The 22,964-nt window shown below is 51.7% G+C and overlaps 1 protein-coding gene across 3 annotated transcripts in view; it reads right to left on the bottom strand.

Annotated features, from left to right (window-relative positions):
• Positions 1-2,302: 2,302 nt before the first annotated feature.
• Positions 2,303-22,964, bottom strand: part of PSEN2 (presenilin 2) — a 27,004-nt gene continuing 6,342 nt past the window's right edge. The window contains exons 1-11 of one of the 3 annotated variants that reach the window (XM_011948964.1): positions 19,102-19,225; positions 17,763-17,923; positions 15,888-16,102; positions 14,117-14,258; positions 11,615-11,682; positions 10,734-10,954; positions 9,638-9,736; positions 8,343-8,426; positions 7,865-7,966; positions 4,838-4,956; positions 3,275-3,570 (exon numbers count right to left, since the gene is read on the bottom strand). In XM_011948964.1, coding sequence (XP_011804354.1) covers positions 3,415-3,570; positions 4,838-4,956; positions 7,865-7,966; positions 8,343-8,426; positions 9,638-9,736; positions 10,734-10,954; positions 11,615-11,682; positions 14,117-14,258; positions 15,888-16,102; positions 17,763-17,923; positions 19,102-19,180 — 1,446 coding nt within the window. In that variant the 5' untranslated portion in view covers positions 19,181-19,225 and the 3' untranslated portion in view covers positions 3,275-3,414. Of the gene's footprint in view, positions 3,571-4,837; positions 4,957-7,864; positions 7,967-8,342; positions 8,427-9,637; positions 9,737-10,733; positions 10,955-11,614; positions 11,683-14,116; positions 14,259-15,887; positions 16,103-17,762; positions 17,924-19,101; positions 19,226-22,964 lie in introns of those variants that run through there. The other 2 variants (XM_011948966.1, XM_011948965.1) reach the window with 2 other exon arrangements.

Genomic DNA, 22,964 nt, shown 5'->3' with positions numbered 1-22,964 from the left:
GAAAAATGGGCAGAGGATATGAACAAGTTAACAGAAGGAACCTTGGGCTGGGTGTGGTGGCTCACGCCTGTAATCCCAGCACCTTGGGAGGCCAAGGTGGGCGGATCATGAGGTCAGGAGATCGAGACCCTCCTGGCTAACACGGTGAAACCCTGTCTCTACTAAAAAAACTAGCCAAGCGTGGTGGCGGGCACCTGTAGTCCCAGCTAAGCTACTCGGGAGGCTGAGGCAGGAGAATGGCGTGAACCCGGGAAGTGGAGCTTGCAGTGAGCCAAGATCGCACCACTGCACTCCAGCCTGGGTGATAGAGTAAGACTCTGTCTCAAAAAAATAATAATAAAATAAAATAAAAAACAGTGAAGGAAACTTGTACAGTCAATACACATATGAAAAGATACTTATAAAACCTAAAGGAAATGACACCCATTTAATCAGATAAGGTGAAAAGTCTGATGATGCCAAGTTTTGCAGAGTTAGGGAACTCTCAGGTTGCTGATGGGAGGATAAACAGACACATGCTTAGAGGGCAATTGGGAATGTCCAGTCAATTAGGGGAATTCCAATACCTCCTCAAATCTACACAATGTGATGGGATGCTCACTGCAGCACAGCTATAATACACAAACACTGTAAAACCCCTACAGGTCCATCAATAGCATATAAACAGTAGAACTCACACAATGGAACACTATACAATAGTTAAAATAACTGGGCTGGGCACAGTGGCTCACGCCTGTAATCCCAGCACTTTGGAAGGCCGAGGTGGGTGGATCATCTGCGGTCAGGAGTTTGAGACCAGCATGGCTAACATGGTGAAACCCTGTCTCTACTAAAAATACAAAATTAGCCGGGCATGGTGGTGGGCACCTGTAATCCCAGCTACTCAGGAGACTGAGACACGAGAATCATGTGAACCGAGGAGGTGGAGATTGCAGTGAGCCGAGATCATGCCATTGCACTCCAGCCTGGATGACAAGAGCAAAACTCCATCTCAAAAAATAAATAAATAAATAAATAAATAAAAATAACTGAACTGGAGCTATATTTATACATGCCTCCGGAATGCAGTATTTAAAAAAATTATCAAATATGTACAATATAACATTTCTGTAAAGTTAAGAAAACATGCCAACATACAAAACAAAACTAAAACTAACCATAGATGGGAAGGACAGAAATTGACTTCAGGACAGGAGGCACAGGCAACAGGACTGGTCCCACATAGTCTGAACAGGACTTCAGAACGTGCATTTTATTTCTAAAGACAAATCTGGAGCAAATATGGAAAGATATTAGTTGACTGGTTACATGAGGGAGATACAGGTGTTTGAACACCAGTGCCCTGCTCGTTTGGCATGTTCGAATGCTATCTCTTACAAATTATCTCATTTTTCTTCTTTGTTGCTTGTGTTCTGGGTTCCCTCGTCTCCCAGCTCTCTGGGGACCGCCAAGTAGCATCTCCTCTAGTGTCGTTGCTCTCTCCAATGCTCTTCCCTCGTCTTCTCACATGTCCTTGTTTTCTCAGTCTTAACACTTCACCCTAACCATCACTGGGCCCCTTCATTTCTTCCTCCCTCGCTGTCTACTTAAGGGCCCCCCACTTCTGCCTTTACCTCTCAATGTGGTCTCCACCCAGCACCCTCTGGCCAGGCCTTTGAAAGACCTCATCAAGCTTAATGATTCAAAACAACATCCAATCCCATCTTTGGAAACCCCACCCTAAAACTGCTCTTCTGAAGATAAACACTGCCATAATTGCCAAATTGAATGGGCTTTTCAGTTTTTCTTTCCCCATAACCTCTTGGGAGCTCTCACCATCAGGGACCATCCCTGTCTGCTTTACCTGCTCCCTGCTGTGGCTTCCGTGATGGCAATGCCCCCCGTCCCGGGTCTCTGACCTGCACTACTAATCGGTGTTCGGCCTCCTCCGTGCTCCCTTCTTAGGGCACCACATTTTCCTCTGCCCTTCCTCAAACAGCCTGGGGGAAAGCAAGCTCCTGTCAAATGTCCAGATATACAATTCTCATTCCTCTCATAATAAAGACACATTGCCCTGGCACTCATGCTATTCCTGGAACAGGGAGACGGGGCTACCAGTTTGAACCCCAGGGCACACTTGTGTCTTCTCAGCTGTCTGATATATGTAACACCTGCTTGATCTCAGCTCACTGCAGCCTCAGCCTCCTGGGCTTAAGTGATCCTCCCACCTCAGCCTCCAGAGTAGCTGAGATTATAAGCACACACCACTATGATTGGCTAATTTTTAAATTTTGTTTCGTATAAAGTCTTGATATGTTGCCCAGGCTGGTCTCAAACTCCTGGGTTCAAGTGATCCTTCCGCCTCGACCTCCTGAAGTATTGGGATTACAGGTGTGAGCCACTGTGCTCAGGAAGAGGCACTTCTGAAATTCTCTTTACAACCCATGATTGATGCACGGAGAAGGCAAAGCCCACCTGTCCACTCTCCTGCCACAGCGCCCAGGGCCACAGCCAGAGAAGGAAAGGAGAGTGGTTTCTGAGCTCAGGCCCTCACAGGCTTCACAGAGGATGAACACTTGCTGAAGGAACCACTGGATGTTTTGGCAACCACCTGGCAGTGTTCGTGCTGTTGTGCACAACTGAGTCCAGGGACCTGCTTGGCACCTGCAGCCTTACAGCCCAGGGCTGGCAGATATCAGGCCTCCCCGCTCTCCTAACGCCTCTGCTTAGGAAACTTTCTAGTTAAAGAAATGTGTGCAGAGAGGTGAGATCATTAAAAGCTCCTTCGAACGGGGCAAACTGCCTCCCTCCTGAGCTCACAGCACAGGTTATCCCAGGGGAGCCCAAGATGCAGGGAGAGGGGTCAATATTTACAATGGACCAAACTCCAAGATTCCAACAGGACTCATCTATTTATTGATATTACTATTAAGCCACTTCCCAGCAGTGTGACTGCCGTAACAAGAACAGGACTCGGTTTCTAAAGGCAATAAAATAACAAGGACATCACGGACAAAGCATTGGAACACTCCTCGTAAGGAACTGGCTTTTCCTCTCCAGCCAGAGGACCCAGGTGCCAGGGGCCACTCACGAGCACGCGGTCCTGGTCCCAAACAGAGGCACATCTTTATGTATCTCGGCCCTCATGCCAGATGCTTTCCCCGCCCTGATCTGATCTTCTCAGTTCATCTGGATAAACCTGCTGTGCTTCCTGTCCATGAAGTGAGGCACTCCCCAAAGAGGGAACCAAAGTCTGGTGATGAAACAGCTGGCGCCAAAGAGCTGGTTCTGCTTCCTCCTCACCAAGTAAGTACGCACTTTATTGTTTTTAAGGAAAGAAAAGTCTTAAAAATATATGGCACTAGAGTGTAAAACTATACAACCGCATCCAGTGAAAATTCCAGGCAGCTTGCGGCCTGTGGCGTACCACGTCCCTCAGATGTAGAGCTGATGGGAGGCCAGGGTGTCCATGAATGGTCGCACCAGGTTGTCCGTGGAGAAGTAAAAGATGAGCCCAAACGTGATGGAGATGGGGAGGGCGGGCAACGCCTTCTTGAAGACAGCAAGCAGCAGAAGGGTCAGACACAAGCCCTGCAGGATACGGACGGGAGAGTGAGCGTGGTGATCCCCGGCGTGGACGGGAGCTGTGAGTCGTGGTCTAGTCCCTGGGCGCAGGAGCTTGTTTGAGGACCAGTCGGACAACGGTGCTAGACATCCCATTATCTTTCCTGGTCCTCCAACAGCTCTTGAGGTGTTGAGGGCAGAAGTTCTCACCCCCATTGGATCACCCCACCCGTTAGTGAGTGAACCAAAAGGCAGGCCTTCCGACTCCTGGAGCAGTGCTGTGCCCCCAGGTTGTGCTGCCTCCCCTGTCTGGCTGGAGTGGTCACATGGGATGGTAAGATGCCCTCAGGGAACATGTATCTCAACTGAAATGGCAGTAAGGTTCTCAGCAGCTGGCACCAAGGGAATCAGAACTGCCAGCCAACCTGCCTCTGAGAAGCAGGCGTGGGGGCTGCCCATTCTCCCCTGACCCGGCTGATGCAGGCAGTGGTCCAGGTGAGTACAGGGAACCAGGGTGCCTTCTCTATCCTTGAGGGCAGCAGGGCTCAGGTCAGGCAGTCTGGTGGTGGAGCAGCCTAGGTCAATCATCCTATCCCTGATGTACTTGTGGGCAAAAACAAAACCTTCTGGACACTAGAGCATCAACTTTAACCATGCCATGCCCAGGGTTTTCACCAAGGGACAGACACCAAGTGCACAACTCAAGACACTCCACCTCCTCTAACGTGACAGGGAAATCTCTGAGATGAAGTCACAGCAGGACATCTCCCCATTATGCGTATCTGGCCAGGTTAACTGACTATGGGGCCTGCACATTTCACTGCTGCAGTTCACAGTAACAGGGCCAGCCTTAGTGCCCCAGATTCAGACCCTGTGGTGTCTCAGTGGCATGGAGGAGGGGAAAACACGGTCCTCACTAGCTTTGTGCCCATAGGCAAGGCCCTTAAGCAATTTTCTTTTCTGCAAACCTGATGTCATCACAACCACCTCAAGGGTATCATCACTGCACAAAGCCCCGGCCTGGAGGCTGTGTGCTCAGCCACGCTGGGGCCAGTGCTCTCCTCACCCTCGCCTGCACTGTCCTCCGCAGGCTGGAGCCCACCTAGGGGCGAGCACACCTCCTGTGAGCCTCGGTCTCAAGCCGACCCTTCCAGCCCCACTCCCTGGTCTCGTCCCTCAGAGGGAAGAGAAGAAATGAAAAATCCCCAGGGATCCTGGGACCCGCCCCCACCACAATGAGGACTCTGGGGGCCCCACCACCAGGGGGCAGTCAGACACATCCCCAGCCACTCACAATGAGGATGGCGACGAAGCAGGCCAGCGTGGTATTCCAGTCCCCGCTGCCCGTGGCCGCCGCCTTGCCCACCAGCACACTGTAGAAGATGAAGTCCCCGAGGCCAAGCTTCACACCCCCTGTGTGAGGAGAGACAGTGAACCCATGCTGAGGAGGCGTGCACGGAATGGAAAAAGCAGCGAAACCCTGGTCCAGAAGGCCCAGCCAGTCTGCCCAGCCCAGCCCACCTGGCCTCTAGAAGCTGCCATGTGGACTGGGGACAAGGACAGCTGCCTCCCCAAATCAGTGGCCAGTGGGAAAGCAGGGGACACCTGTGAACTGGGTGACTTACGACCTGGGCAGAGAAAAGCGGGCAGTTCTGAAACTCAGGTAAAACCGGTGTTGGGCACTCAGTGAGTAAAGAACAAATAGGAATGCATGGCCTGGGGCTGGGCACTGCTGTACAATTTAGTATGAAGTCTGAATTACAGATTTTTAGGGAATTTAATTTCAGTGCATTCAAAAGCACATATAACACCAAGACAGAGGTCCTCTGAAGACCCTTTCACCTTACAATAGGTAAATATAACTGGGAATTAGTCTACCCATTACTGATCAGGAAATTAGAGCTTCCAAAATGCTCTCAGGTTTGTTTTCTTTAGTGCAATGGTCCCTGACACTTATTTATAGGCTAACTTTGCTCACTGTAGACAATAAAAATGGTTATGCAATAAACACAAACCATGGAGGCCCACCTCCCCTGCCCTTCCAGCCCTGCAGGTGTCCCTCCTGCTCCTGGCCCCAGTGTCCATCCTTCCCTCACCAGGTCCAATCCATCAGCATCACTTCCTCTTGGATCCCAACTCCTCCCCTTTAGCTGGCTCCTTCTCAGAGCCTAACAAACAGGTTCCAGTCTTGCCCATCCTAGAAAGACAGCTCTTCCTGTCCTGGGCCCTGGGGCCCTTGCTCCTGCTGTCATGTGCTGGCTCCCCTTCCTTATCACTCCTTCTTCCATCAGGACTCTGAAAAAAAAACCCTGCACTCATCTCCCAGTCACCTTGGAAACCTAGAGGCACCAGGTCCCATGTCCGGACCAATGCTCTCTGGTCCCCAGGGGACACCTGCAGTCCTCACACCACCTGCAGCACCCATCTGCCTCTGGCTACTCCTCAGGGTCTTCCAATGCACCTTCCCTTCCTCTGTAAGGACTGCACCCTGACCCTGCACCTTCCCTGGCTACTCTTCTCAGGCCTCATTTTGACATGTACATGCTGATGGCTCCAACGTGTCAAACCCTGAGCTCTTCCCCGGCTCTGCTGCCTGCTGGTATGTCCCTCCAGATGTCCTGCAGCCCCCACCCCTCTCCCACATGGATGCTCTCCTGAGTAAGTGTGGTAAGCCACACCACCTTCCCGGTGGACCCCTCCACATCGTCCTTGGCCTAGTCCTGACAGTCATCCCCCTCTCAGCCCATGGTGCTGCCTTGTTTCTCTCCCCCCGGACAACAAGAGGGGGTAACGTGTCCTGCCCCCGAAGAGAGGACACAGGAAACACATGCTGGGGGCCCTCTCACGTGCTCTGTGTTTCTTCATTTGGCTGGTCCTGAGTTGCATCTCTTATAATAAAACTAATTTTGGCTGAGTGCTGTGGCTCAGACCTACAATGCCAGTTCTCTGGGAGGCCAAGGCAGATGGATGGCTTGAGCCCAGGAGTTCGAGACCAGCCCGGCCAACAAGTCAAAACCTTGTTTCTATTAAAAATATAAAAATGAACCAGGTGTGGTAGCATGTGCCTGTAATCCCAGCTACTCAGGAGACTGAGGTAGGAGGATCACTTGAGCCCAGGAAGTAAAAGTTGCAGTGAGCCATGATCGTGCTACTGCACTCCAGCCTGGGCAACAGAGCGAGAACCTGTCTCCAAAACAAAACGACAAAAACGACAAAACAAAAACAAAAACAAAAACAAAAACAAAAAACAAAAAACAAAACACTGCAATTTTAAGTGTAGTGCTTTCCTGAGTTCTGTGAGTCATTTTAGCAAGTTATTGAACCTAAGGGGATCATGCAGCCCTAAATTTGCAGCCAGTCAGAAGCGCAAGTGGCATCTAGACCCTCCAGAGCTTGTGGCTGGTGTCTGGAGGGAGGCCAGTCCTGTGGGCCCCGTGGGATCTGTGCTAACTCCTGGTCTGCAGCACACCACTTGGCCTTGGAATAAACACCTCCCACAAGCCTGCCTGGAGGGTGTGCACCTGCTCCTCCTTCCAGACCCACCGCAGAGTGATCTTAGCTTGCCCCTCCCGTGTCACTGGAGTCCTGTATGCCAGGCCACTGTTACCAGGTTGCTCCCATAAGGCACCTCTCAAGGCAGGGGCTGTTAAGACACTGCAGCATCTCCCTGCTCCAGGGTGCCACCTGGCACGCTGCAGTGGGCGGGCACTGGGTATTGGGCAGGCACCGTGTACTGACACCAGGATAAACCCCTCTCAGTGTGTCTCCAGGCCTGTCTGCAAGGCCCTCCCACACTTCTGCTCTCTGCATCCCGCTCCAGCTTCCTCTGACTCCTGAGTCTGCCTGTCAGGAAACGCTCCCCACCCTGTGCTCCTCTCCTCTAGTGACTGCTGTGACTCAACCTTCAGAGCTCAGCTCAGCAGTTATTTCCTCAGGTGACTTTCTCTAATCCCTGCCAACCAGGTTAAGAAGCCCTGTGGCATGCTCTCCTGCCCCCACGGCCTGCTTCACAGTCCCTGGCTTCTGCAGTCTGTGTGATTACTGCCGGCGTCTCCTTAGTCTGCGGGTCCCACTACGGCTGGGCCTCACCCAGCACAGCACGGGCACATGGTCCACACTCAATACACGCCAGACAACCACATGGGGTCTGCTGAGAAGACTCCAGTGCTGCAGGCATCTCCTACTTCCACAGAGATGCCTCTGATGGGAAAAGGGGCCCCTCCCCTCACGCCCTCCTCCACCCAGGCTGCAGGGAGCCTCCACCCTCCATCTCCACTCCTGCCCCAGGCTGAAGCAGGCCATGTGAACATGGGCACCTTACTTTCCTCCTCTTCCTCCAGTTCCTCCCCTGGGTAGCCAGTCAGGGGAGGCTCAAAGACTTCGGGGTATGAAGGCTCCCCAAAACTGTCATAGGAGTCTTCTTCTGGGTGTCCAGGAAAAGATGACCATCATTGCCATGAGAAGGGGACGACAAGGGAGACAGACAAGAGCTGGTCAGAGTGTTCCCTGGGAACAAAGCTCCAGGAAGGGGTCCCCCGAGCACCAGTGCCTGATGCCAAGGCTTCCCCTCCCCCGCCCCACCCATGCCCAGCAGAACAATGCAACAGAGGCTGGCAGAGGACCAAGGGTCCAACACTCGCTGAATCTTCAAGCCGCATGTGTCCGGCTTGTTTTCAAAGGACCTTTCCCTCTGCTCCTCCTGAACTCAAGCCTCTCAGAGGCCAGGCCGGGCAGAGCTGGGTGCAGGTAGGGAGCTGCCCCCTAGTGATGAGAGGCTGTTAGCTCCCCTGGATACTCACCCATCTCCGGGTCATAGGGGAGCTGGAGGGCACCCTGAGAGGAGGGGTCCAGCTTCGCCATGCCGACCGTCCACACCATGGCGGCTGGGGGAGGGGAAAAGGTTCACGCCTCAGGTGGTGCTAACAGTGGCTGCCTGCAGGGCCTGGGGGAGGTGACCAGTCTGCATCCCAGAAAGCCTGCACAGGACCCTCCATCCCGCCATCCTGCAGGTATCTGTTCATGCTCCATTGTTAGGAGGCCGTTGTGGGAGGGGTCCGGAGTCACTCCCTCTTGACTCCTGCATTTGTCTATTCTGTTACTGTTTGTCTCCCCTCCTAGAGCGTAAGAAGAACCAGATCTATCAGAGCCAGGACCTCACTGTTCACGGGTGAATCCCCAGAGCCCTGCGACACTCACAACAGTCCTAGCACAGACTTTCCATACATGGTCTTTGCTCATCCTTGGAATGTGCCTGGAATGTGCTTTCCCATGGGGCCACGCTGCGGGTGATTCTCCTCTACGCCTCGATTCCTCAGCTGCCTGGAGATACCTAGCACTCTGTAGCTGTTCCATAAACTCTTTCCCAGGCCACCCTGCAGACACCACAGCTCCAGAAATTCAGGCTCTATTTACGCTCTGCCATTAACAGACCGAGGGCATCACAATCCCAGGGCTGTGAGCTCCATGAGGCCTGGGACCCTGTGGTCTTCTTTCCTGCTGGGTCCCTCAGTGCCTAGCACAGTGCCTGTCACAAAGTGGGGACTTGATGTGCTTTTGCTGACTGCATGTGTAAGTCCAAATCTCTACATACTGACCCCGAGGCCAGGGGCCATCCTGTGTGCCTTCCCTTCAGTTAGGATTAATGCCAATCAGCCACGCTGCTGTCAAGGAAGCCCAGGAGCTCCTTGCTCTCTGACCTCCTGCCCTGAAGAATCCCTCTCCAAAGTCCCTTCTCAAGAGCCTGGGGAGCTGAGGTATGGCTGCGGGCTCACAGGAATGCAACCTGCACCACAGCACGCCACTGGTGGATGAACGGGGGATGAAGTCAGGGGCTGCGCCACATCCTAGCAGATGCCTGCTTCCTGTCCTACCTTTCTAAGCTTCTTACTGTGTTAATAGCAAGATACTGCCCTCCCTGGTTTCTGAAAGTGGAGATCCTCCACGGATCACCAAGGCCAGCTCCTCCTCTTTGCCCAGGGAAAGGGTGAGCATCTCCTAGTCAACTCTGAAAGCCATGGCCAGGAAGCAGGCCCTTGTCCCCCCATAGGCTGCCTGCTGACCCTGAGTCAGGTAGAGGCACGGGGGGACCACTCACATGAGTATATCAGGGCAGGGAATATGGGCTCGTTTCTCTCCTGGGCAGTTTCTACCAGCATTCTCAGAGGCCCTTTGGGACACAGCACAGCCACGAGATCTGGGAAAACAGAGACATTCTTGTCAAGTTATCCCCAAACAGCACCCTGAAGAAGAGCCAGCCCTGTAGCACAGGAGCCCTGGGTGGAGCTCTCAGAGCATGCCTTGCCTCTGGGCTGACATCCCAAACTCTCAATCTCCAGTCACAACTTAGAGCAGGCCCTGGTGTGAGCCAGAGTACGGCCTCACAGGCAACTGCAAGCATGGAGGAGCTGTCCATCCGAGACGTGGTGGCCAGGCTGGGGAGTCCCGCTTCTCTTGAGCCTCAAATTCCTTAACCTTAAAATGGAAGTAACAATACTGGCAATGATAATCATGGTAGTATCAAATAGCAGCTAACATTTGGGGTTATGTATAGGCACTGTGCCCAAAGGACTGTCTTGATAAACCACTTACAGTGTGTCCAGTGCTTAACAGTGCACTTGCTCAATCAGCATATTGATAATAATGGAAAATGAGGGCCAGGCGCGGTGGCTCACGCCTGTAATCCCAGCACTTTGGGAGGCCGAGGCGGGCCGATCACAAGGTCAGGAGTTCGAGATCTGCCTGGCCAACATGGTGAAACCCCATCTCTACTAAAAATACAAAAATTAGCCCAGTGTGGTGGCACACGCCTGTAATCCTATCTACTTGGGAGGCTGAGGCAGGAGAATCGCTTGAACACGGGAGGCAGAGGTTGCAGTCAGCCGAGATGGTGCCACTGCACTCCAGCCTGGGCGACAGAGAGAGCAAGACTCCATCTCAAAAAAAAAAAAAAGAAAAAAAAGGGCAAATGAGGAGCTCAGTGACTACCGTGTTTTATCTAGATCACCAGGAGTGTTCCAGAAATAGTGGATCCCCCTATGTTTTACACAGGTGACTCTCAGGAGGGAGCGCACCCAGGCCTCTGCAGGAAGGGAAGCAAGTCCTTCAGCACCTGCCCTCCTTGTGCAGCACTGGGGACGATCTGGCACTAGACATTGCCCCCGCTGCCCCCACCAGCTTTGCTGCCCGCCTACCGTACACAGAGATGGCGCCCAGGATGACCCACGCGGACCACTCTGGGAGGTACTTGATGAACACCAAGGCCATGAGTGCACTGATCATGATGAGGTAGGCCTGCTGCAGCACCAGGGGGCCCTTCCAGTGGATACACACCATGCCCACCGCCCCAAAGTTCCAGACAGTCAGCAAGAGGGTGGGGTAGTCCATGGCCACATTGTAGGTCTTGAGCACTTCCCTGCAGGACCAAGGAGCCTGTGAGTGGGACTCAGTGGAGACATTACAGTCTAGCAGTTTACCACCATTCAGTCCCAACCTGGCCCTCCTTACTAACATTTCCTTCCCCGACCTTCACCGTCCTTACAATTTACCGTTTGCGACATTTTCTAGAACAAGGTGGGGATGTTTAGAACAGGTCACAGAAAAGTGTATGGGCATGACCTGGAAGATCCTGTGCACATGAAAAGGTCCTTGGGAAGGTGTTTTCTCTTGTCCCTCCAGTCCCTTTGGGCCCCTGGGTCAGGATGATATCCCAAATCAAAGGGCAATAGAACAGATAATTTTTCCCACAAACCAGGAAGTACCTAGGCCTAGCCTAAAAACTAGAATGTAAATTTTGTGGAATTTCTATCCCCCTGGAGTTCACAGAGCGCCTTCTCCATGAAGGGTTCGTTCTAAATAAGGAACGAGACAGAAATGTGGGGTCCACCATGCAGCCCCACTTCTACTCCCCCGTGTCAAGGCCATGAGAGAGGGCCATGAAGGCCTGGATTCCAGAACGGCTGGCACTGGGGAGCACTGGAGCTCGATGGTCACCTTTCCCTGCCCAGGTCCTCATGCCCAAGTCCACTTGCGCTGCATGGAGAGGGGCTCCCAGTGCTGTTCGTCTGCCACTTACCCAAGGTAGATATAGGTGAAGAGGAACAGCAGCATCAGCGAAGACATGATCAACCAGCCATGGATGAACTAGACAATAGAAATGGTACGATCACAAGGTATCCCCAAGTACCACAAATCCTAAGGCCCCCAGGATCCTGGGACTGATACCCAATGCTCTTTGGGTATCAGGCTGATACCCAAGCCTGAATGCTCTTTGTTAGGCTACTTCATGCCTACGTTGGAAGGGATCAGGTGGCCACCTTACAGATACAGAGAGCACAGAAATCCAAGGAGTTCCCCTCAGGTCACCTTGCAGTGTATGCAGACAAGACTCCCTCAGGTCTCTTGGCATAGCCTTGCAGTCTCCCCCAACTCTACTAGTTCAGTTAGAAAGGTAATGCTGGGTGTCTTCTACTTGCCAGGCACTGTTCTAGGCTCTGAAGCCAAGGCTAGCAAAGTCTCTGCCCATGGGCACTGTGTTCCAGTGTAAGGGGAGTTAGATGACATACAGACAAATTTACAGTATATTAGCAAGCAATGATGAGGGCCATGGAGAAAAAAATGTTAGCAGGATACAGTGACAGGAGACTCACTGGAGTGCTATTTTAGATAGGGTGGCCTCAACAGAGAACCCGGGAAGTCCCCTCCCACCCTTGGGACCTACAAACAGGTCCTCAGAAAGACCTGTTCCTGTCTCCCGGCCAAGCATAGGAGAGTGAAGGACAAGAGGGGGCTGATCCTAATCCAGTCCCTTAGCTGGCCATCAGCGGGACAGTGACATCACTTCCCATCAGCCTCACCCCTGAAACCAACTCATCAGTCACCAGCTCAACCCACTGGGACCTCAGGTTGGCCCTGGTCTACCTGGAGTGAAAGCAGCCTCCACGGCCATGCTGTATGCACAGCCAAAAGGGGAAAGGGCCGCCTCTGGGATGTGCCGACCCTCTTCCTCCCAGCCACCACCTGGCTGCCCGGGCCACCATCATCTGCCTGTGTTGCGGAACCTCCAAGGAAGCCCTACTGGACAGATGGCTGAGCCCCTCTTCACAGCCTCTGGGACTGGCCACCAGACACCTACTGCTCGCAGTGGTGCCAGCACTTCACACCTGCCATGCAATTTCTAGCTTGACCCCATGCAATCTGTATCCTCTGTTCCAAACCAGTAGCCCTCCACCCTGCTTCCCACCATCTGCCAACCTCCCAGTGGCAATGTTCAAACCCTGCCTCGTCACAGTTACACAGGTAATTGTTACTTATTTTATTTAATTTTTTTTTTTAGAGACAGGGTCTTACTACATCGCCCAGGCTAGACTTGAACTCCTGGGGTCAGGCGATCCTCCCGCCTCAGTCTCCCGAGTAGTTGGGACCACAGGCATGCACCACCATGCCCAGCTGGTACTCATTACTTATTGATAAGCTTCAGCTCAGGAGATGTCCTGCAGCCCCTCCCATGGCCTTCCCCCCTGCTGCCCCCACTGGAATGGGGCTCAGCTCCCTCCCTGCACTGTCCCTGTCCCTGTCCCATCCCTCTAGCTTGGGCACTCTGTACCACTATCTACCTGCTCCATGGATGGCAGCCGCCTGAACAAAAAATGTTGTGAGGCACCTGTGTGTAAACAGTTTTAAAATACGTAATGCCCAGCTTAATCACCTTTCCATCGTTAGTGGTTCAACCCCTTCCCTGGGAGAAAAGCTTGAAGCCACTGTCTAAAAGCTTATGGCATCTTTGGAGACAAGCAGTGCCCATGATTCTGGCCAGATGGGATCTGCCCTTCCACTACTCCCTGGGGCTACTTAGCAGCTACAACCCAAAAGTCTCCCAGGGCTGGAAGACCTCAGCATGGCATCTACACATCCTTGCACAAAAAGGAAAAGGAAAACTAAAAATAAATCTTCAGGGGAAGTATTGGGGTGAGAGGAGCCTAAAATAGAACTTCAGAAAGAGAAGCTAAACAAAATTAACTTCAAAATATGAGAAATGATGCTTGGAACACTGCAATGAGGAACTCAAGTGGGATAATGCGCAAATTTAAAAGACAACAGGCCCGGTGCAATGACTCACACATGTAATCCCAGAACTTTGGGAGGCCAAGGTGGGAGGATCACTTGAGTCAGGAATTTGAGACCAGCCTGGGCAACACTGTGAGATCTAGCCTTCACATTTAGCCAAGTATGGTGGCGCACACCTGTAGCCCTAGCTACTTGAGAGGCTTGGCGGGAGAACTTCTTGAGCCCAGGAGGTTGAGGCTGCAGTGACTCATGTTCGAACCACTGCACTCCAGCCTGGGCAATGGAGTAAGACCATGTTTCAAGAAAAAGAAAATAAATAAAAATAAAAGACAACAGTATTAGGTCATCCATGGTGGGAGACAGGAATGGGTGGGAAGGAGTACAAAAACTCTGGGTCTATTTTCCTCTGATTTGTGTTTTTTAAAGGTGGTTGTTTCATAGGCTCTGCCACCATGGTGTGGGGCAGACAGGGAGAGAGGCAGGTGGGTGGAGGGCAGGGCCAGGGGCTCACCTTGTAGCAGCGGTACTTGTAGAGCACCACCAAGAAGATGGTCATAACCACGATGACGCTGATCATGATGAGGGTGTTGAGAACAGAGTTGAGGAGGCGCTGGCCCACCGAGGGTGTGTCCTCAGTGAATGGCGTGTAGATGCTGAGAGAGAAGGCAAAGGGCTGACGCTCCCAGCCCTGCCTGCTCCTCGAGGCTCCCCACCTTGAGTGATTCTGGACCTGTTAGGGGAGGTGCCTGGGATGCCCACACCGCCCACGTGCTGCCCTGACGGAGTGCAGGCACCACCCCCGTGAGCAGTTCCTGTCCTCCAGCTCATTTCCTGGCACCCACAGACCTTTAGCGCTCAGCCTGCCAACTGGGCCCAGTGCCGCAGTGAGGACGAAGGCTAGATGACCTCCCCACTGCCCTCCCCACCCCCACAGGGATTAAAGGCTCCCTAGGCGCTTCTCTCACGCATCCAATTCTCATTCCCCCACCCACCCACACCTCTCCACCAGCTCCACCCAGCCCAGCACTCCTCCACCTGCTACTACCCGACCCCCACCCACTGGAGCAACTGCTGTCCTTGCAGCTCATAAGCTCAGGAAGCAGAGACAGGAAGCAATTCACCCAAACCTCACTCTTCCCAACCTGGACTGCTGCAAACAAACTGCTGGCTGCATTCTCTCCATGCTTCCACCTGTGCTGCGCTGAATCCCCCACACACTATAAGCTTCCTGAGGATGGGACTCTACTTCTTTTTTAATTTTTTTTAAAAAATTTGAGACAGGGTCTCACTCTGTTGCTGAGGCTGGAGTACAGTGGCGCAATCATGGCTCACTGCAGCCTTGACTTCTGGGCTCCGGTGTTCTTCCACCTCAGCCTCCCAAGTAGCTGAGACTACAGATGTGTCTCACCACACCTGGCTAATTTTTGTATTTTCTGTAGAGACAGGGTCTCGCCACATTTCCCAGGCTGGTCTCAAACTCCTGGGCTCAAATAATCCTCTCGCCTCAGTCTCCCGAAGTGCTGGGATTACAGGCATGAGACACCACACCTGGCCTTAGTCCTTTCTTTAAAAGAAACAAAAAAACAAACCAACACACACAAAATGAAACAAAAATTCCCGAAATTAAAAAAAACAATGTTTACAGAAGGTGCTTAGCAGTGAGCACCACAGAAAGGAGAGGGGGAAGAAGTGGAGGAAGCTTCTCATTTTTCTACGCTGCTGCCTCTGCATGTATGTTACTAAAATAAATGAAAGGCTTTACAAGTCTTCCTCACAAGGCTGGAAGTGAGCTGAGAAATATCTGGTCCAACCACCTTGTTTCACATTCAAGGAAGCAGAGATCCAGAGAGGAAGTGATTTGTTTGTGGTCACACAGGAATGGGTGGCACAGCCATGCGCAGGATCTAGGACTAGGAACAGGGAGCCCAGTGCTCTGCAGCAAGAGCTTGATTTCTGCAGCAGGATCCAGCTTGCTTGAGCACTCACCTGCAGCAGACACTCTTCCAAGCCTTTCACTCGTATTAGCTCACTTAATTCTCCCAGTAACTGTGTTATTAACCCATTATACAGACAACCAAACTGAGGCATAGGGACATTAACAGCATGCCCAAGTAGGTCACAATCCAGGAGGCAGTGAGCCAGGCCATGAACCCGGGCGGTTCTTCATCCCTGCTCTTTACCACTGCTGGTGTGGAGCTGTAGGTGCAGTGACCAACACAGGCTGCTGCCCCCCGACAACTCAGCCCTCACCCCACCCTGTGCCCCCCAAGCCCCCAACTCACAGCTGTCCATTCTTCTCTGTGTAGAAGCGCACAGACTTGATGGTGGCTACCACCACGATCATGCACAGAGTGACCGGCACAAACAGCATGATCACGTGCTTCGCCCCGTACTTGAGGGTCAGCTCTTCCTCCAGGCCTGGCGGCCGCCCGGGAACCGCACTACAGACGTAGCGGTCAGGGTCCTCCTCACCGTCCTCCTTGTTCTCCTGGCTTCTCTGTGGGAAACCACATGTGAGGGCCACGGAATGTCCCCTATGGCAGCCTATCTGTGTAATGCATGGATTTTTGGAACCAAAAATGAGAAGTTTGAAAGTTGCTTTCCAGATATAAGGAGCAGTCTATGAGCTGCTAGGGCATATGAAAAGTTTATGAGGACAAGCATAGAGAAGATCTGGAGCTGGATGAGGCACCACAAATGAAGGAAGGCAGGCTGCTATGGTCTGCAGGCCCAAGACTTAATGGTTAATGAATTTGGAACACATCAAAAGATCTTTCCCCTTCCTAATACAGGGACTCAGGAGGTCACTCAATTCTGTTCACGTGGCCATGCTGATATGGGAGGAGACAGGCCAGGAGATAGAAGGAAAACAGAGACTAAACATTTTTGGTTGACAAATCACTAGCTAGAGGAGTCAGTGCACAGGGATACTCTCTTTGAGTGTGACTAAGACACTGGGAATTTGCAGAGGAAGAAATTGCTTTGAATTTTCTGCCCCACAGAATCAAGCATGTAAATTTGCAGCTCTGAACTAGAGAGGCTAAACGGGCATTAAGCATCTGAGAAGACACAGGCTCTGGTAAGGTGGGCAGGCACAAATGAGGAGGTAGCGAGGGAGGGCAGGACACCTGCCAGACACTGGCACAAACCGATCTGTGAGAACTGTGGCAAGTCAGGGTCATGGGCTGCCTTGCTAATGAGGTGAACAGCTAAAGAAAAAGCCAAATGAAACAAAAACCAAAAATGACAGTTGCTTCAGTACTGGTTCTCTGCAGAGAGAGTCCCAATCTAGACATTCAGCCAAGAAAGGAAAGGAAGACTATTCATGAACAGAAACTGAAATGACTAAAATGTACAAAACTTCCCAGAGATAACAAACTAACAAGAAAAGGCTGAGGAGTGGCCGAGCAGTGGCCTTGAGCTGGTGTGATTTCACTCAGAGCTTAGGAACGATGGTTCTGTTCTCAAGGAGAACATGAAGAAGTGAGCTCAAGTTTCAGCAAGAGGGATTAAGACTGGCTGCAAGAAAATAGCCCACACAGAGACATTTTTTAATTCTACACTGGGCAAAACAGAGAACAGGATTCAGGCAAATTCAGATGTTTTGCCCTGATCAGGAGAGAAAGGACAAAACTAAGTGGCTCTCCCAAGGACATCCTACTCTTTCTAACGTTATAATCTCCTCCTCTGGGGGCCGGATGATCACAGGGCAGCCCAAATATCCCCAGCTCAAAAGTCAACTGTGCATCAGGCAGACTCCTCTCACAGTTACCATGTCTGGTCATCTGCCAAAAAATGCTTCCCGCACTACCATCCTAAGCTTCTGCATTACCTGTCCTAGCACCCAGGCATCCAAATAAACTCTCCTACCACAGTGGAAACAGTGACCTGCATGAGAAAGGTAAACCTAAAGGGGACAGAGTGGACAGCATCCTTCAGCCCACTGCCAAGTCCATCTCTGGCTGTGAATGCGCAGAGTCCTATGAAGCCCTGCAGACAGAAGGTCTACCATGGCCAGCCACCCACCCTTGTGGCCAATCCTCATCATTACTTCCCTTCTCCCTCCTGCATCAGGGAATGAATGTCTGGTTTTCATCTGTAAGGTACAGGAGCCCCAGGGACCTGTTTCAAGGCCCCCAGCTGCTGGTGGGACCTACCCACTGGGCAGTGTTCTCTCCATCCTCTGGGCCCTGCCTGCCCTCCTGGCAGGAGCGTGGTGTGGGGCTCTCGGCCGACATTAGGGATGTCCGCTCATCACACACTTCTTCCTCGCTGTCAGAGGCCATGAATGTGAGCATAGCCCTGCCTCCGGAAGTACCTGGAAAAAGGAGCACAAGGACCTTGTTCCACTTTCCTGTGAGACAAAGGCAGTGGAGGGCTCCGGGGGTGGCTGGAGGTGATCTGGAGACCTGGACACAAGTCCTGCCCCACAAGCTTCCAAGAGATGCCTGTTAATCAAATGACTGCCATTGAACAAAAGGCCTTGAAAGCTGCCAATGGAAGCAGCAGTGGCCTTGCCTGGGGCTGGCCTGAGTTTACTCACATCCCAGGGGGCAAAATCCACAGCCATGAAAGTCAGGGCAGCTCCAAACTGTCAGTGTGCTCATTCGTTCAATCAGCAAACATCTGTGGTGCATCTGTTATGCACCAAAGATCATGCTGGGCTCTGAGGATATAAAGATGAGTAAGAAATACCCTTGTCCTAAAACAAAACAAAACAAAAAAATCATCTAACGTGACAAATGATACGATCCAGGTGTGTGATGGTAGGTGCAGAAGCACAAAAGTGGAACCAAACCTCAGAGATCAGGAATGTTTTCTAGAGAAGAGCCTATCTGATGGAGACTGGTTTTCCCAGGAGGAGGGAAGGGCAGAAGGCACAGAGAATGTTCCAGTGAGGGTCTCACACTGTGGGGCGGGCAGTGGAGATGAGCAAGGTCTCAGGCACCATGTTAAGGAGACACACATCACCCTGAGGACAATCGTGACAGACAAGATCTGAACTGGGTTCATAAAAGTCAGTGTGGCCACTGGCCAGGGAGGGAAAGTGATCCCCAGAGATGACTGTGGCAGGTGAGGAGGACCAAGGACAGCAGCAAGATGGATGCAAGTGAGGGCAGAGTCCAGAAGGGGTCAGGAGGTCAAGGGCAGGACCTGACGCAGGAGAGAAAACAGTCTAGAATGGCAGCCAGGTGGGGACTAAGACAGGGAAGACTGGAGAAGAGAGTCTCGGGAAAGACTGTGAATTTTACTCTTTGAGTGTCTATTGGATAAAATGGGGAAGCTGTCTGGGAGGCGTCTGAGGACCAGGTCTCCTGAGGTTAGAAGTGGACACCTAAACCACAGGAGCAGGCGTGTGGGCTGGGGAAGTGCCACTGAGGGTGTGACCCAGGGGAAGGCCAAGGCCAAGGGGACCACAAGAGGGAAGCCTGCCCCCACAAAACAGTGCTGACTGGGGTTTCTACACAGTAGTACCAAGTGGGGGACCCAGTGTACCAAAATCTACACATGCAGGATTCCGGGCTGGGAAGAGCTCCAAACAACGCCTGGCAAATCTGACCATTCCTGCCAACATCCCAGACGGGGACAGAGGCTGAGTTATCGCTGTCTAGAGACTCAGGGCTGAGCTTCACACCCTGGGCAAGGATAGCAGGTGTGCTCTCTGCTGAAAGTTTGTCTCCAAGTAAGTCCAAGTGTGATTTTTATTTTTATTTTTATTTTTATTTTTATTTTTAGAGACAGGGTCTCATTGGTCACTTAGACTGGAGTGCAGTGGTACAATCATAGCTCACTGCAGCCTCGAACTCCTGGGCTCAAGCAATTCTCCCGCCTCAGCCTCCTCAGTAGCTAGGGCTGCAGATGCACGCCACCACGCTAGGCCAATTTTTAAAATATTTTGTAGAAATGGGTCTCACTTTGTTGCCCAGGCTAGTCTCAAACCCCCGGCCTCAAGTGATCCTCCTGCCTCAGCCTCCCAAAGCACTGGGATTACAGTGTGTGAACAACTACACCCAGTTATATGTGGTTTTTAAACAAAGCAAGGCAAGTTTCTTCCACCAAGTCAGCCAATTTCAATCCCCTTAACAAGACCTGTGGCTGCCCTTCCTTCTGAAGATAGCGACCCTGGCTGTCGCCTGGATTATTCCCACAGGGACTTTAACTTCATCTCCAAACAAGAGGCACAGGCAAAACCTGCCTCTGCTCACCTCCATCACAGGGATTTCAACATGAACAAACTCCCCAGCCTGAAGCACCTTCTGTTTAGGATAGGTAAGACAAGTACAGGAGTAACAACAGCAGGAAGCAAAGCCAGCTAAAAGCCAGGAGGGAGGTGACAAGGACAATGCACCTGAGAGTCAGAAGGGGACAGAGTCTACCAGTTGTCAGGAATAGATGCCTCAGATCACAAGAAATTAGAGGGACGTGAAGCTGCAAAGGTTAGGAATATTTCACCAGGCAGAGTTTGGAGGAGGGGGCTCATTCTGGAAAGAGGTAACCACTTAAGTAAACATATGAGTTAGGAACATTACATGGCCTATCCTGATAATATCAAGCAATTGGATGTGGCTGAAGTGTGGGGACCTGGTAGGATGGGCCATCCAGGGAGGAGTTTGGTGCCTGATGGAGGTGTAAGAGCTTAATGCAGCAGAGGAGAGCCCCCAAAGGTTTCTGACCAGGAGGAAGATGTGAACTGAAGTGAACTTTACAAAAGCAGCCTTTACAAAAGAGGTGTGGGCCCTCCTCCCTCTTCATTCAGAATCGCCTCAGACTAGGCCCCGGGGCCGCAGGGAAGTTCTGGGAATCAGCAAAACCCATACAAATGGAGCACAGCCTCACATCCCCAAAGAGTTGCAAGATGTTGGAAAGTTCTTGGCTTTAGTTCCTTCGTCATCTAGGGAAATGAGAGAAATTATCAGGCAGAAATGCAGAAGGGCCGGGTATGGTGGCTAGGCTCACGCCTGTAATCCCAACGGTTTGGGAGGCGGAAGCAGACGGATCGCTTGAGCCCAGGAGCTCAAGACCAGCCTGAATAACATGGCAAAACCCCATCTCTACAGAAATAAATAAATAAATAAATAAATAAATAAAATTGAAGAGAAGAAACTTTAAGGTCCTCCTTTGGCTCAGCCTCACTAGATACTCCTGCCTGGACCCAGGGTTTCCCTCACTATCCACTCTGGCAATGGGGAACTCACTCTGACTCAAAAAGCGGCACCAAAACAAAGAGCTGCTGCATTTTCTCAAGCTAAATCATAACATTCCGTCTGGAGCAGTGTGCTGGATGGGCTACGAGACTGTACAGGTGGCTCTCTTAATACCTCCTTTTCTAGCATGACAGTTTTGTTTTGGGTGTGAACGAACATGGAAGCTACGATCTCCTCCCTCTGTTCTTCCTATGCCTCTCAAGCTCCTGTGACTTATCTCTGCTATGACTGGAGGAGCAGTTCTGGGAGTCCCTGTACCTAAAAAACCACAGGCTGCAGCCCCTAAGGACAGAGGGCAGGCTCACCCTTCAGACCCACAACAGCTGTAGCATTCAGAAGATAGGCTCCCAAATAGCAACGCACAACAAAAATGGATAAGCAGAGAGCAAAGGTACCTGTTTAAAGGAGAAACGGAGCTGACGGGTGGGTGAAGATGGAGAAGCAGGGGACCCAGAATCAAGTAGAATCAGGTCCTTCCAATTCCCACTTCTCCATTCAGTTGCCAACCACTAATAAGACACTCCCTGGGGCTGGGTGTGGTGCTCACGTCTGTAATCCCAGCACTTTGGGAGGCTGAGGTGGGCAGATCACCCAAGGTTAGGAGTTCAAGACCAGCCTAGCCAAGATGGGGAAACCCCGTCTCTAATAAAAATACAAAAATTAGCCAGGCATGGTGGCAGGTACCTATAATCCCAGCTACTCAGAAGGCTGTAGCAAGAGAATCGCTTGAACCCAGGAGGCAGAGGCTGCAGTGAGCTGAGATCGCACCACTGCACTCCAGCCTGGGCAACAAAGCTGAGACTCTGTCTCAAAAAAAAAAAAAAAAAAGGCCATCCCTGGAAAGCAGTCCTGTGAGCAGAAGTTCCCTGACATGTGTGATAGTCATGCTGGGGAGGGTGGGGTTAAAGGACCGTAGCCTTTCCACGTGACACTGTGCTAGACAGGAAAGAGGCACCTGGTGACCACTGCCATCGTCATCCACACTTGCCGACTGCCTGCCCTGTGCCCAGGCCTGGTCTCATCAAGACCTGACAGCTCTTCAGAAAGAAACAAGGGAAAACTACAAAATCTGCTTTCTCACCCACAAATGTCATTCATACATGCGGCCTCCTCACCAGAAAACAAGTGTTCCCTGAGCAGGCTGCTTCCCTCATTCCACTTTCAAACATTCCTCCAAGGCCTCCTCTCAAGCTGTGCCCACAACAATGAGGACCAAGACTTCAAGAAAGTAGGGAAGGAGGGAGCTGTCATTGAGGAATAATCAGGGAAGAGCTAGTCTCAGCTGTCACAGCAAGAGCACCCTCTAATCACAAACCTCCTAGCCTGGTAGGGTGGAGGTGACAGGTGGGAGGCACCAACTTAGGAAAGGCTGAATCCCTTAGGATCACTGTTTCTCAAAGGTGGCCCAGGCCACTGGGAGCTGGTGGAGATGGACCAGCACCTGCTGAGCCCTTACCCGGCACTAAACATCACAACCCTGGAGCAAGGCGCTACTATTCTTCCCCATAGTACCGATGAGGAAACAGAGGCTCAAAAAGTAATTAGCTCAAGGTTACCCTTGGATCTAGATAGTCTGTGTCTGGGCTCTTTACCACTCTGCTAGGCTGCTTATTAAAAATGCAGATCTCCAAGCTCCATCCTCACCCAGTGTCAGGGATCTGCATTCGGGATGGTCGGCCCCCGGGTGATTCTCAGCCAGTGTCTGACTTTTCCTGGTACTGCCTCTGCTTTATAATCACACGACCAGGCTGGGGCCCTTGCTCAGCAAGGTGAGTGTACCTCACCCACCCACCTTCGCCCCCCGAATGGCTGGCACTACTTGATTGCCGAATGGGACAGTGAGACAATGAACACTTTCTCCTGGATATCTAGAGTCTGGTCAGAGACCAACTAGGGAGGAAGAGGAGTGGAAAAATCGCAGACCAGCAGAGCGGCAAGGGGAGAAGAGAACTCTTGGGCTGAAAAAGGCCTAAAACAATGCCTGCTGCGGAACAGAGTGTAGAAAAACTGGGTCTCAGTCACTACCTGGACAAACTGCACTGGCCTTACTGAAAGGAGTAAGAATCAACACTTTAAACACAGCACACCTTTTGATCCTGAAATGCTACTTCTCAGAATTTGTCCTAAGAAAATATAAAGTATTTATACAAACAT

The sequence above is a fragment of the Colobus angolensis genome, unplaced genomic scaffold (assembly GCF_000951035.1).
Source record: "Colobus angolensis palliatus isolate OR3802 unplaced genomic scaffold, Cang.pa_1.0 Scaffold288, whole genome shotgun sequence".
Lineage (NCBI taxonomy): Eukaryota > Metazoa > Chordata > Mammalia > Primates > Cercopithecidae > Colobus > Colobus angolensis.
This window is presented reverse-complemented; position numbering and strand designations above follow the sequence as displayed.